General features: G+C 44.5%; 1 protein-coding gene across 1 annotated transcript in view; it reads left to right on the top strand.

Annotated features, from left to right (window-relative positions):
- Positions 1–9,632: 9,632 nt before the first annotated feature.
- The window catches only part of ZSWIM5 (zinc finger SWIM-type containing 5), a 95,232-nt gene continuing 90,239 nt past the window's right edge, over positions 9,633–14,625 (top strand). Inside the window, exon 1 of the mRNA XM_075321187.1 lies at positions 9,633–10,133. Within this exon, the coding sequence (XP_075177302.1) occupies positions 9,644–10,133 (490 nt within the window). The 5' untranslated portion in view covers positions 9,633–9,643. The remainder of the gene's footprint in view (positions 10,134–14,625) is intronic.

Raw genomic sequence — 14,625 nt, forward strand, 5'->3', positions numbered from 1 at the left:
ATTTTGTAGTGGAACATGCAACTTTCCTGTTGTGCAAATCATTTTGCAACATTTTTGTGGAACATGCAATGTTTTGATGATAAAATGCTGCAAAAAAAGACTGAAGACAAAAAGAGAATTTTTTATTTTGTACAAAATTCATGAACCGCATGAGCAGCTTGAAAGAATTTGGCACAAAAAAAGCAATTAAATGCCACAAGAGAAAAAATGAAAAGTGATGAAGCAAAACAACACTCAAATGATAAGTCGGCCCATTGTATACAGTAATCCCTCACCTATAGCGGGAGTTATGATCTAGAGACCCCCGCGATAGGTGAAAATTCCGTGAAGTAGCAGAGTTATGTTTACATTATTTACCTGTATTTTTTGTATTATAAGATGCACTTTTCCTCCCAAAAATTTGGGAGGAAAATAAGGGGTGCGTCTTATAAACCAGATTTAGCTTACTGGGGGGTGGCGGAGAATGGTGGCAGGAGGCAAGGACAATGCTGTGGACTGTGCGCTGCGGAAGGTGAGGCAGGGGCCATCCTGAAATGTTGCGGGCTACAAATAATGGTGGCCGAAGTCAGCGCATGCGCAGATGGCGCTCTCGGCTCAAGATCTCATCAGCGCACGCTCCGCCTCTGGCCCATTAATCTCCCAGCAGCAGATTTAAGGAAAATTGCGCAAAATGGCTACATAAATATGTGCCCCTGGCAAACAGCGAGAACAAGAAGACTGCCGCCTCTCAGCTGTAGAGGGGTAACTCATGAAGGGTTTTGGGGTCCTGGCACGGATTCTATGGGGGTGCGGATTGTGTGTAATAATGATCCCGTCTCCTCCTGCCCCCCAGGGCTCAGTTCCTGGGTGAGCCGTGTGTGTCCGGCTGAGAGCTATGTAATCTCTGTATCAGGGAAGTGGGGGTCTCGGGTCACTCACAGGACGTGGGGCTGAGTCGGGTGGGTCATGATGACAGGTCTCCTCCACACAACTCCATCAGCAAAACCTAAGAGGGCAGGAAATGAGGAGAAAACAAACGCAGCAGAACAGAGCTATGATTGGCGGCACCATAGTGGCCGCAGGTTTCACAATCGCTTCCGGGCCCCAAAAAATAGAGGGCCCCATATAAAAAGACCAATACTATCATAAACCCATGATTATGGGGGGGCCTGTAGGAAATATTGCATTGGTACCCACAACTTACTCTAATGGCTCCAACCCATGACACTTATGGAGGAGGAAACGTTCTGCCTGACCCCAACAGATCTCGCTGTTATCAGCTGCGCGGAGGTGACAATTACTATGAAAGCGAATATGGAGCAGCCGCAGCGGTGATCCAACCTGGGGTCACACAGGTCACTAATGGGAAAAATGACTAAAAGACCACCACAGACCCCTCAGAAACCCCCGCACCAAACGCGCAGTAACATCCACAGAGCAGAATACTGGAAAGGACGGGAGAGAGCACTGTGTGCTCAGAACGAGTATCACACATCTTAGGGTTAGATACACAGCTCAGCACACAGTATCACACAGGAGAGGATTAGATACACAGCTCAGCAGACCGTATCACACAGGAGAGGATTAGATACACAGCTCAGCAGACAGTATCACACAGGAGAGATTAGATACACAGCTCAGCAGACAGTATCACACAGGAGAGGATTAGATACACAGCTCAGCAGACAGTATCACACAGGAGAGGATTAGATACACAGCTCAGCAGACAGTATCACACAGGAGAGATTAGATACACAGCTCAGCAGACAGTATCACACAGGAGAGGATTAGATACACAGCTCAGCAGACAGTATCACACAGGAGAGGATTAGATACACAGCTCAGCAGACAGTATCACACAGGAGAGGATTAGATACAGGTCAGCAGACAGTATCACACAGGAGAGGATTAGATACACAGCTCAGCAGACAGTATCACACAGGACAGGATTAGATACACAGCTCAGCAGACAGTATCACACAGGACAGGAGTAGATACACAGCTCAGCAGACAGTATCACACATCTTAGGGTTAGATACACAGCTCAGCAGACAGTATCACACAGGACAGTATTAGATACACAGCTCAGCACACAGTATCACACAGGAGAGGATTAGATACACAGCTCAGCAGACAGTATCACACAGGATTAGATACACAGCTCAGCAGACAGTATCACACAGGATTAGATACACAGATCAGCAGACAGTATCACACAGGACAGGATTAGATACACAGCTCAGCAGACACTATCACACAGGACATGATTAGATACACAGCTCAGAAGTGTCACACAGGAGAGGATTAGATACACAGCTCAGCAGACACTATCACACAGGATACGATTAGATGCACAGCTCAGCAGACACTATCACAAAGGACATGATTAGATACACAGCTCAGCAGACAGTATCACACAGGAGAGGATTAGATACACAGCTCAGCAGACAGTATCACACATCTTAGGGTTAGATACACAGCTCAGCAGACAGTATCACACAGGAGAGGATTAGATACACAGCTCAGCAGACAGTATCACACAGGATAGGATTAGATACACAGCTCAGCAGACAGTATCACATAAAACAGGATTAGATACACAGCTTAGCAGAAGGTATAAGACATGATAGATTTAGATACACAGCTCAGCAGACATGATAGGATTATATACAGCAGACTGTATCATGCATCATAGCATTAGATACATAGCTCAGCTGACAATATCACACATAATAGGATTAGATACAGTGGCTCAGCAGGCAGTAACACACGATAGGATTAGATACAGTAGCTCAGCAGGCAGTATCACATATATGCATGGGATTATTTTTTCTTTGAAACTGAAGAACAATACATGATGGGAATGTGGCAGTGTGTTTTTCTCATCAGACTGTATCACACATTGTAGGCTTAGATACACTGACTGGGTCCATTGTGCTGAAGACCAGAGAATAACAGCAACACTGAGTAAACCTGGGAGAGATAAGGGACAGAGGAGAATGTGGCCGGACAGGGGGGCTCATTACACAGGAAGGTGCAGAGGGCGGAGGGGCCGGGAATGTCTGGGGCTGCTGAGCGGGGTCATCCAGGGTCTCCATTCTACACCCCATGTTTACACACACAGGGGCCGCCCTCCCCAACACTGAAGGATATGACATATGACATCCTGCTCAGAGGATATGAGAGGAGGGGGGGTATGCTGCTGCAGATAAGTGTGTCCCTGCACCAAGCATGTCAGCAAATCCAGGGAAATAATAGCATTAGATTGTGAACCCCTGAGAAATGGGATGATACATTGTGTGTGATGGGGGATCAGATTGTGAGCTCCTGGGGACAGGAATAATAGGATTATGCTGGGTTCACAGTCATAAGGTGCTCCAGACTCTGCTGACCACTACATCGGGGGAAGGAGCCATTCACTCTATAAAAGTCTAAAACAGCAAACTATGAATTATCACATGTGGAATGAAATACTTAACAAAAAAGTGTGAAATCTGAAAATATGTCTTATATTCTAGGTTCTTCACAGTCGCCACCTTTTGCTTTGATTACTGCTTTGCACACTCTTGGCATTCTCTTGATGAGCATCAAGAGGTAGTCACCGGTTATGGTTTTCCAACAGTCTTGAAGGAGTTCCCAGAGATGCTTAGCACTTGTTGGCCCTTTTGCCTTCACTCTGCGGTCCAGCTCACCCCAAACCATCTCGATTGGGTTCAGGTCTGGTGACTGTGGAGACCAGGTCATCTGGCGTAGCCCCCATCACTCTCCTTCTTAGTCACATAGCCCTTACACAGACTGGAGGTGTGTTTGGGGTCATTGTCCTGTTGAAAAATAAATGATGGTCCAATTAAATGCAAACTGGATGGAATAGCACGCCGCTGCAGGATGCTGTGGTAGCCATGCTGGTTCAGTATGCCTTCAATTTTGAATAAATCCCCAACAGTGTCACCAGCAAAGCCCCCCCACACCATCACACCTCCTCCTCCATGCTTCACGGTGGGAACCAGCCATGTAGAGTCCATCCGTTCACCTTTTCTACAAAGACACGGTGGTTGGATCCAAAGATCTCAAATTTGGACTCATCAGACCCAAGCACAGATTTCCACTGGTCTAATGTCCATCCTTGTGTTCTTTACCCAAACAAGTCTCTTCTGCTTGTTGCCTGTCCTTAGCAGTGGTTTCCTAGCAGCTATTTTACCATGAAGGCTGCTGCACAAAGTCTCCTATTAATAGTTGTTCTAGAGATGAGAAGGTGTGTCCAAACTTTGGGTCTGTAACATATATATATATATAGGGACGTCAAACTATATACAGTGCTGTGCAAAGGTTATAGGCAAGTGTGTAAAAAATGATGCAAAAAATGTTATAAAAAAATGATACTCTGATATCTGCGATCCGATGTCTTATTCCAGAAAAATCCACATTTTTCTAATATGTAAATGAGTTGTTAAGATCTATAAGCTGAACATACTGTAGATCTCCCTGAGAATCTGCCTCCAGTGATTATTTTATATGACTCATGGCATTACCAGTGTGAGACATGTAGGTCAGGAGAGCAGACTGTCAGTCATTACATGTCTCACACTGGTAACACTTCCCTTCATATAACAGCCTCTGGTGGCAGATTCTCGGGGAGATCTATATCCGGCCCATAGATCTTAACAGCTCATTTACATATTAAGAAAAACTTGGATTTCCCTGAAATAATACAGCAGATCGCAGATATCAGGGTATCATTTTATTCAGTTTCCTATGACCTAGATGCCCCTATACATGGCTTACAATGGCTGATCCTATGTTTGATCCTTCTTTTTAAGTAATGAAAAAAATTGTAAGAATTTTTTTTTACGTCGCTATTTTCCGATACCAGTAACATTTTGATATTTCTGTTCATGGGGCTTAGTCTTTGTGCGGCGATCTGATGTTTTTCTTGATACCAGTTTTGTGTGCATATGATGCTTTGAATGCTTATTATTACTTTTTTGGGGAGTGGAGGTGACTTAAAAAAATGCAATTTTGGAGTGTTTAATTCTTTTTTTCTCTTTACAGCATTTACCAATAAAGTTAATGAGGTTCATATAGTAATCGATTGGACTTTTATAAATGCGGTGAAACCAAATATATTTTTTCCTTTCTTTTTAATGGATGAAAAGGAGAATAATTTGTATTTTTATATATTTTTTTTAATTTTATTGTCTAGGGGACTTGCACATGGTATCAGTTATACTATATACTGCAGTATATTGTGAAAATATCCATCTCCCATGGAGCTCAGATTATGGTCTATGGTCTCTGCAGACTCCAGGTGTCAGAGTGTCACGGGGGCGACTGGGGTTGGTGCGGGTGGGCACCTGCGCACATCCATTTAAATCCCACAGTCAATGATTGATGCTGGCTATGTAAAATAGCCGGTATCTGCCTCATATGGAGGGAGCTCAACTTCTGAGCCCCCTCCACACCTGCGGACCCTTTCCCAGGATGTTAATGCACATCTTTTTTCTCACCTGCCTAAAACTTTTGCACATCACTGTATTCAGTAGGTGACATGTGGGGGTCCTGGACCATATGCTAAATAGGGGCTCAGGAGCTTCAATTTACACCTCTGTATGTTACTATTCAGGAAGGTGTCTGTAGTACGATCCAGTCTCACAAAAGTGAAGTTCCCGTGTCTCCAGCGCTCGCCCTCATTACACTATTTACACGCCACATATGTAACTACTTAACCTACAAGTGGCAAATACACTTCCCGGCACTGAAGTGACATGTGACCTCATTATACAAACACGAGACGCACAACGTCATCGCCCTGATAAGGAGAGAAATAAATACGTGTGATGAATTTACTCCATTTAGTTGTTACTTTGAGCTCCTGCATGTGTTACAGAAGCTGAGTGACAACCACTAAGTGCAGCCACTGACGAGTCCAGGAAATGTGTCACCCGGCTGCCCACGATTTATAAAGCTGTGTATATGTATAGCTTACTTGATGAGCTATACATACCTGGTTCTGTATATATACCTGGTGCTGTGTATATGTATAGTTCACTTGGTGAACCAAAACCAAAAGTTTGGACACACCTTCTCATTCAAAGAGTTTTCTTTATTTTCATGACTCTGAAAATTGTAGATTCACATTGAAGGCATCAAAACTATGAATTAACACATGTGGAATGAAATACTTAACAAAAAAGTGTGAAACAACTGAAAATCTGTCTTATATTCTAGGTTCTTCAAAGTAGCCACCTTCTGCTTTGATGACTGCTTTGCACACTCTTGGCATTCTCTTGATGAGCTTCAAGAGGTAGTCACCGGAAATGGTTTTCCAACAGTCTTGAAGGAGTTCCCAGAGATGCTTAGCACTTGTTGGCCCTTTTGCCTTCACTCTGCGGTCCAGCTCACCCCAAACCATCTCGATTGGGTTCAGGTCTGGTGACTGTGGAGGCCAGGTCATCTGGCATAGCACCCCATCACTCTCCTTCTTAGTCAAATAGCCCTTACACAGACTGGAGGTGTGTTTGGGGTCATTGTCCTGTTGAAAAATAAATGATGGTCTAACTAAACGGAAACCAGATGGAATAGCATGCCGCTGCAAGATGCTGTGGTAGCCATGCTGGTTCTGTATGCCTTCAATTTTGAATAAATCCCCAACAGTGTCACCAGCAAAGCCCCCCCACACCATCACACCTCCTCCTCCATGCTTCACGGTGGGAACCAGGCATGTAGAGTCCATCCGTTCACCTTTTCTACAAAGACACGGTGGTTGGATCTAAAGATCTCAAATTTGGACTCATCAGACCAAAGCACAGATTTCCACTGGTCTAATGTCCATTCCTTGTGTTCTTTAGCCCAAACAAGTCTCTTCTGCTTGTTGCCTGTCCTTAGCAGGGGTTTCCTAGCAGCTATTTTACCATGAAGGCCTGCTGCACAAAGTCTCCTCTTAACAGTTGTTCTAGAGATGTGTCTGCTGCTAGAACTCTGTGTGGCATTGACCTGGTCTCTAATCTGAGCTGCTGTTAACCTGCGATTTCTGAGGCTGGTGACTCGGATAAACTTATCCTCTGCAGCAGAGGTGACTCTTGGTCTTCCTTTCCTGGGGCGGTCCTCATGTGAGCCAGTTTCTTGGTAGCGTTTGATGGTTTTTGCCACTGCACTTTGGGACACTTTCAAAGTTTTCCCAATTTTTCGGACTGACTGACCTTCATTTCTTAAAGTAATGATGGCCACTCGTTTTTCTTTACTTAGCTGCTTTTTTGTTGCCATAATACAAATTCTAACAGTCTATTCAGTAGGACTATCAGCTGTGTATCCACCAGACTCTGCACAACACAACTGATGGTCCCAACCCCATTTATAAGGCAAGAAATCCCACTCATTAAACCTGACAGGGCACACCTGTGAAGTGAAGACCATTTCCGGTGACTGCCTCTTGAAGCTCATCAAGAGAATGTCAAGAGTGTGCAAAGCAGTAATCAAAGCAAAAGGCGGCGACTGTGAACAACCTAGAATATAAGACAGATTTTCAGTTGTTTCACACTTTTTTGTTAAGTATTTCATTCCACATGTGTTAATTCATAGTTTTGATGCCTTCAATGTGAATCTACAATTTGCAGAGTCATGAAAATAAAGAAAACGCTTTGAATGAGAAGGTGTGTCCAAACTTTTGGTCTATACTGTGTACATATATAAAATATATATACATATATATATATACACACACTTGATGCTGTATACCCATTGATCATATATTCATATATACCTGGTGATATCTATATATCTATACAGATATATATATATATATATATATATATATATATATATATATATACAGTGCTGTACATAAATCTGGGGCTGTATATATTTATACTATTCATGTTGACTATATAAACCCAGTGGTCTATATATATATATACACACACACACACGCCAGGTGCTGCACTTATATCTGGTGCTGTATATATGTATGATATACCAGTTGATTATATCAGCCCTGTAAATTATATATAAACTCAGTGATAATATATACCTGGTGCTATACATATATCTGGTGCTGTGTATATTTATAATACCTGGAGATTATATATACCCTGTGACTATATGTACTTGGTGCTGCACATATATCTAGTGCTGTATATATGTATACTATTCCCGTTGATTATATATACCCGGTGACTAATGTATATACCTAGTGATTTATGTATATACCCAGTGCTGCACATATATCTGGTGCCGTATATATGTATACTATTCCCGTTGATTATATATACCCGGTGATTTATGTATATACTCAGTGCTGCACATATATCTGGTGCCGTATATATGTATACTATTCCCATTGCTTATACCCGGTGATTTATGTATATACTCAGTGCTGCACATATATCTGGTGCCGTATATATGTATACTATTCCCATTGCTTATACCCGGTGATTTATGTATATACTCAGTGCTGCACATATATCTGGTGCTGTATATATGTATACTATTCCCGTTGATTATACCCGGTGATTTATGTATGTACCCCGTGATGCACATATATCTGGTGCCGTATATATGTATACTATTCCCGTTGATTATACCCGGTGATTTATGTATATACCCAGTGCTGCACATATATCTGGTGCCGTATATATGTATACTATTCCCGTTGATTAAATATACCCGGTGATTTATGTATATACCCAGTCCTGCACATATATCTGGTGCCGTATATATGTATACTATTCCCGTTGATTAAATATACCCGGTGATTTATGTATATACCCAGTTCTACACATATATCTGGTGCTGTATATATGTATACTATTCCCGTTGATTAAATATACCCGGTGATTTATGTATATACCCAGTGCTGCACATATATCTGGTGCCGTATATATGTATACTATTCCCGTTGATTAAATATACCCGGTGATTTATGTATATACCCAGTTCTACACATATATCTGGTGCTGTATATATGTATACTATTCCCGTTGATTAAATATACCCGGTGATTTATGTATATACCCAGTGCTGCACATATATCTGGTGCCGTATATATGTATACTATTCCCGTTGATTAAATATACCCGGTGATTTATGTATATACTCAGTGCTGCACATATATCTGGTGCCGTATATATGTATACTATTCCCGTTGATTATACCCGGTGATTTATGTATGTACCCCGTGATGCACATATATCTGGTGCCGTATATATGTATACTATTCCCGTTGATTAAATATACCCGGTGATTTATGTATATAATCAGTGCTGCACATATATCTGGTGCCGTATATATGTATACTATTCCCGTTGATTATATATATACCCGGGGATTTATGTATATACCCAGTGCTGCACATATATCTGGTGCCGTATATATGTATACTATTCCCGTTGATTATATATATACCCGGTGATTTATGTATATACCCGGCCCTGTACATCTGTGTACATTGAGCTCTGGGCTTTGACAGCTGCTGAGTGTCACATTCCTCCCCGGCTTCCTGGCCTTTCTTGTCACCAGCCAATCAGCAGCCTTCTTCACTGCGCGTCCCCGACTATTGACCAATGAAATAACAGTTTCTGGAGAGGCAAGCCAATCAGCGGACGTATTTGCGGTGCTCGCGGACGCGCTGCTCGGGCCCGGCGCTTAGTCAGTCAGAGAGCGCAGAGCGGACATGGCGGAGGGTGAGAGAGCTCCGCCGCCGCCGCCGCTCCAGCTCCCCCCGGCCAAGCGGCTGTGCTCCCGGAGCTGCCAGCCCCCCCAGCAGTGTCCGCAGCAGCGAGGGGCCGCCGCCCGGCCGCTCTACCAGCCCGAGTCTCTACTGGACTGCGCCGCCAAGGCGGTGGCGGAGAAATGGGCCTTCGAACGGGTGGAGGAGCGGTTCGAGCGGATACCGGAGCCTGTTCAGCGCCGCATCGTCTACTGGTCCTTCCCCCGCAACGAGCGAGAGATCTGCATGTACTCCTCCTTCCAGTACCGAGGAGAAGAGCCGGGGGCCCCTGCCGGGGGGCCTATAGGAGGGGCCCTGGGGCCGGGCCAGAGCTCTACCCTGCCGGGCATCGGGGGGCCCGGGGCCCCGGGGACCGGAGGAGGCGAGGGGCTGCCGTTCCGTCGGGGGATACGGCTCCTGGAGAGCGGCTGCGTGGAAAACGTCCTGCAAGTCGGTGAGTGGCCCTAAGACTGCAGGGAGGGGGCCCCAGTGCTGGAGGAGGTGACCACAAGGATGGGGGCCGGGACCAGGGAGTGCTGGGCTGGTCCAGGACCCCCGATTCTGGCTGGATCAGGTCAGGACCGTTTTCTTCTAGTTCTGAGACCGGGTCAGGACCTCGGGGAGATGCTCGGCCCAGTTTGGACCACAGCTCGGTGGTTGGACTGGATCAGGGCCGTGATGAAGACTTAAAATTACTTGATCATGTTGTTGTAACTGGTGCACGACTTACTGGCTGCATAGATTGGTTTAAGACTCTGATTGGTTGTCAGGACCCTGGTTTGTTGTCAGGACCCTTTTATGACCCTAGTTGGTTGTCGGGACCTTTTTAAGACTCTGGTTATTGAGACCCTTTTAAGACACTGGTTGGTTGTCAGGACCCTTTGAAGACCTTGGTTGGTTGTAGAGACCCGTTTATGATCCCGGTTGGTTGTAGGGACCCTTTCAAGACCCTGGTTGGTTGTCAGGACCCTTTGAAGACCTTGGTTGGTTGTAGAGACCCGTTTATGATCCCGGTTGGTTGTAGGGACCCTTTCAAGACCCTGGTTGGTTGTCAAGACCCTGGTTGGTTGTAGGGACCCTTTTAAAACCCTGGTTGGTTGTAGGTACCCTTTTAAAACCCTGGTTGGTTGTAGGGACCCTTTTAAAACCCTGGTTGGTTGTAGGGACCCTTTCAAGACCCTGGTTGGTTGTCAAGACCCTGGTTGGGTGTAGGGACCCTTTTAAGACCCTGGTTGGTTGTAAGGAACCTTTTAAGACCCTGGTTGGTTGTCGGGAACCTTGTAAGACCCTGGTTGGTTGTAGGGACCCTTGTAAGACCCTGGTTGGTTGTCGGGAACCTTTTAAGACAGTGGTTGATTGTAGGGACCATTTAAAGACCCTGGTTGGTTGTCGGGACCCTTTTATGATCCTGGTTGGTTTGTAGGGATCCTTTTAAGGATCTGGCTGGTTGTTAGGACAATTTTTAAGACCATGGTTGGTTGTCAGGACTCTTTTAAAGACTGTTGTCTGGACCCTTTTAAAACCCTGGTTGGTTTTCGAGACCTGTTTAAGACCCTGGGTGGTGGATGAAGCCTGTATAAGACCCTGGTTGATCACCAGAACCCATTTAAGACTTTGGCTGAGGGCTGGAAATGGTTCAGGACCACGGATGAATTCTGTTCCAGATTAAGGTCCACTTTGCTGGTAATGTTCATCCCATTCAGGACCACGGACGATTGACAGAAGCAGGTCCAGGCGTTGAGTGATGTGACAGGGAATGAAGGGCATGGGATGAGTTCAGGGGCGTTCTGGTCGGGCTAGGACAGGTCAGCGGCTCGGAACAAGGACAGGGGAATCTGATTGATTTTGCTCGTGAACATTCAGAGCATGGATGAGTAATGAGATATTCAGCTCTGTAAATGAGGTGTGGGACTGAGCCTGGGGACGGTGAACTAATCACCGCTCAGGCTGCCTATAATCTCCCTGACAGGTTTCCCTCCAGAGCTTCCTGTCATGTGAACCTTTTGATGCTTGTGTCTGGATCAGTCCTGGATCTTCTGACCCTGTTAGACACTGTGTCCTTCTCTAAAATCTGTGAAATTGATCTTTGTTTTAGAATAGCCTGTAACGTGGATTATATTATCTATTGTCTGTGCTTTATTTTGCCTTTTTATTGTAGGGGGGGGGGGGTGATAGGATATAAAATATTGAGTTCATCAGAATATTCATTGCGTATCCTTCCTCTCTGATGATTTTGTCCTTGATATTCCATTATAATCCTGCATCGGGCAGATCTGCAGGTCCATGTATTTTTTTATATAAATATTTACATTGTATATATTTGTTGTTTTGCTTTCTATCTTTGTTACAATCGATTAGAATGTTCCTCATCACCCTCATCATACTCATCATCATCCTCATCATCATCCTCATCATCATTCTAATCATCATCGTCTACTCCTTCTAAGCATTTTTGTAATTATGTTTGTTTCCAAGGAAGCTTTTGCTAATAAGTGACATTCTCCAGACAAGCGAAGAGATTATCCCCCCTCCCCTCCACCTTATCAGCAATGGATTGACTCTAACAGGCTTTGTAGGGTAAAATCCCCAGGCCAGACAATCACAAGGCTGTCAGCCTGACAAAGCAATGACTGCTCTTGCCTGCAGTGTCAGAGGGCATTGGAGCTCTATCTGGCCCTTTTCCTGGGGGGTTGGGGGTGCAGAAATCTAATTGAAGTGGTGTTATTATTTTAGTCTCTGATGGCGGCCAGCTGTTTATCTCTCCTCAGTCTTTTTTTTTTTTTTTTCGGGTTATTTTTTGAGATGGAGTAAATCAATTCATTGGGGGCGATCACTGCTAGAATTTTACATTGTTTATTTTCAGTTATTGGAAAAAAAATGAATGAATGAATGCGGATGGATGAGTGGAGCGTTATTAGTATTGATTCCTCTATCGCCCGCTCTGAAAGTCACTAATTCGGCGAAATCTACGCACGTTGGTGGCCTTGAAGTACCACGTATCACTCTTACCAAGCTGCAAGGTTGGAAATATGTAGATTGTCAGCGACAACCTCACCTAAAGATCCCACTCGTGGATAATGACTGTCAACTATCAGTCAGAACTGATCATTGATTTTACAAAATGATTGATTCGTCATTGGTTATTGATTCATTATAGTCATCAACCCTGAATCAGTGATGAAGCCAGCGCCGCATCATTTACTTTGCATTTTCAGCATCTGAATTTTTTTTTTTTCTAGTATGGGCTGTAATAATAATAATAATAATAATAATAATAATAATAATAATAATAATATAATAAGTTTTATTTCTATAGCGCCAACATATTCCGCAGCGCTTTACTTGCTGTCTATGGAGAGTGACAGTTCGCCAACTAATCCATTAATCATCGCTCTATATCTTTAAAGGGAAAAGTGCAATTAGATATCTGCAAAAATCTGTGGGATACTTGTTTGATTGGGGGTTTATACACGTCGTCCTCGGCTGTTAAGTGACTGCTGATTGGCTACATGAAAACCGATCAGCGGACATTTACTGGCCTGTTTAGACAAGCCGACCACAATTCTGTGCCCACAGAACGATCGTTACTACTATTGCTGAGAACGGGGCTTTAAAGGGAACCTGTCAGGTGCAATATGCACTCAGCCACGAGCAGTTCTGGGTGCATATTGTTATTCCCTGCCTAACTGACCCTGTATACACTAGCCTAGATAAAGAGATCTTTACTAAAGGTATTTCTAAAGATTTTTAATCATATGATAATAAGTGTGGGGACTAGTCCCATGGGGTTGCTTCCCTTGCTAGCCCCTGCGGGCGTACTAACATGCTAATGAATGCGCAGCATCACAGGATGCTCTCACTCACTTCTCCGCTGCCATCACCGACCGATGCAGGATTTCGGCTCAGTGCGCATGACCCCGGACTTCCGTCATGCACACTACTTCAGTTTGAAGCCAGGACACGTACACCCGGCTTCATAGTGCGCATGACCGAAACTCCAGGATCATGTGCACTGAGCCGAAATCCAGCGTCTGGCGGCAATGGCAGCGGAGAGGTGAGTGATATCATCCTGTGATGCTGCACATTCATTAGCATGATAGCACGACCACAGGGGTGTACTAACATGCTAATGGGGCTGAGTAGCCAGGTTAACTAACGTCCTTGGGACTAGTCCCCACACTCATTAGCATACGATAAAAGATCTTTAGAAATACGTTTTCTAAAGATCCCTTTATCTATGCTAGTGTATACAGGGACGGTTAGGCAGGGAATAGCAATATATACCCAGAACTGCTCATGGCTCTAGGTGCATATTGGACCTGATAGGTTCCCTTTAAAATGCCTCATTGTGTTGGGCTTATGGCCATGCACATGGTCCACCGCTCCATTTATTGTGTGTTGGACTACCGGAGGTGGTTGGGTACGGCGCTCGGCTTTTCCCGGGAATGGAGCATTCATTGCTTGACCATTGCTACATTTGGATGGGGGATTTCAGATCTTCTCTGGATCAATGGGGGTCTCAGCAGTCGGACCCTCACCTGTCAGATGGAAGCTGATGACGTTCAGGGTTTGGAACAATCCCTTTACTCATGGCGTGGTAAACACCAGTGGTCTCTAATCTGTGACAACCCACCCTGCAGCCTTCACTGGAGATCTGCATGTTGGAGACCGCCGAATTGAAGCCTCTTAGGACTTTGTATATAAAGTCATAGCGATTGTAACACACAATGAGGACATTTGTATCATCATCTGATATCTCGCTCTTGTCGTAGGCAGGGCTCCCCCTCTAAAGTTTCCACTTATGTAATTCCCAAACGCCCCACCGATGGGAGCCATGAAAGGGTCACTTGTTTATAAGCAGACACCCTTCCTATTTTTTTTTCCAGGGTTATGGAATTTCGTTAACTTCTTCCAGAACCCAAAAGCCCCTAAAAATCTTAACATTT

This window comes from Anomaloglossus baeobatrachus, chromosome 8, assembly GCF_048569485.1.
Source record: "Anomaloglossus baeobatrachus isolate aAnoBae1 chromosome 8, aAnoBae1.hap1, whole genome shotgun sequence".
Lineage (NCBI taxonomy): Eukaryota > Metazoa > Chordata > Amphibia > Anura > Aromobatidae > Anomaloglossus > Anomaloglossus baeobatrachus.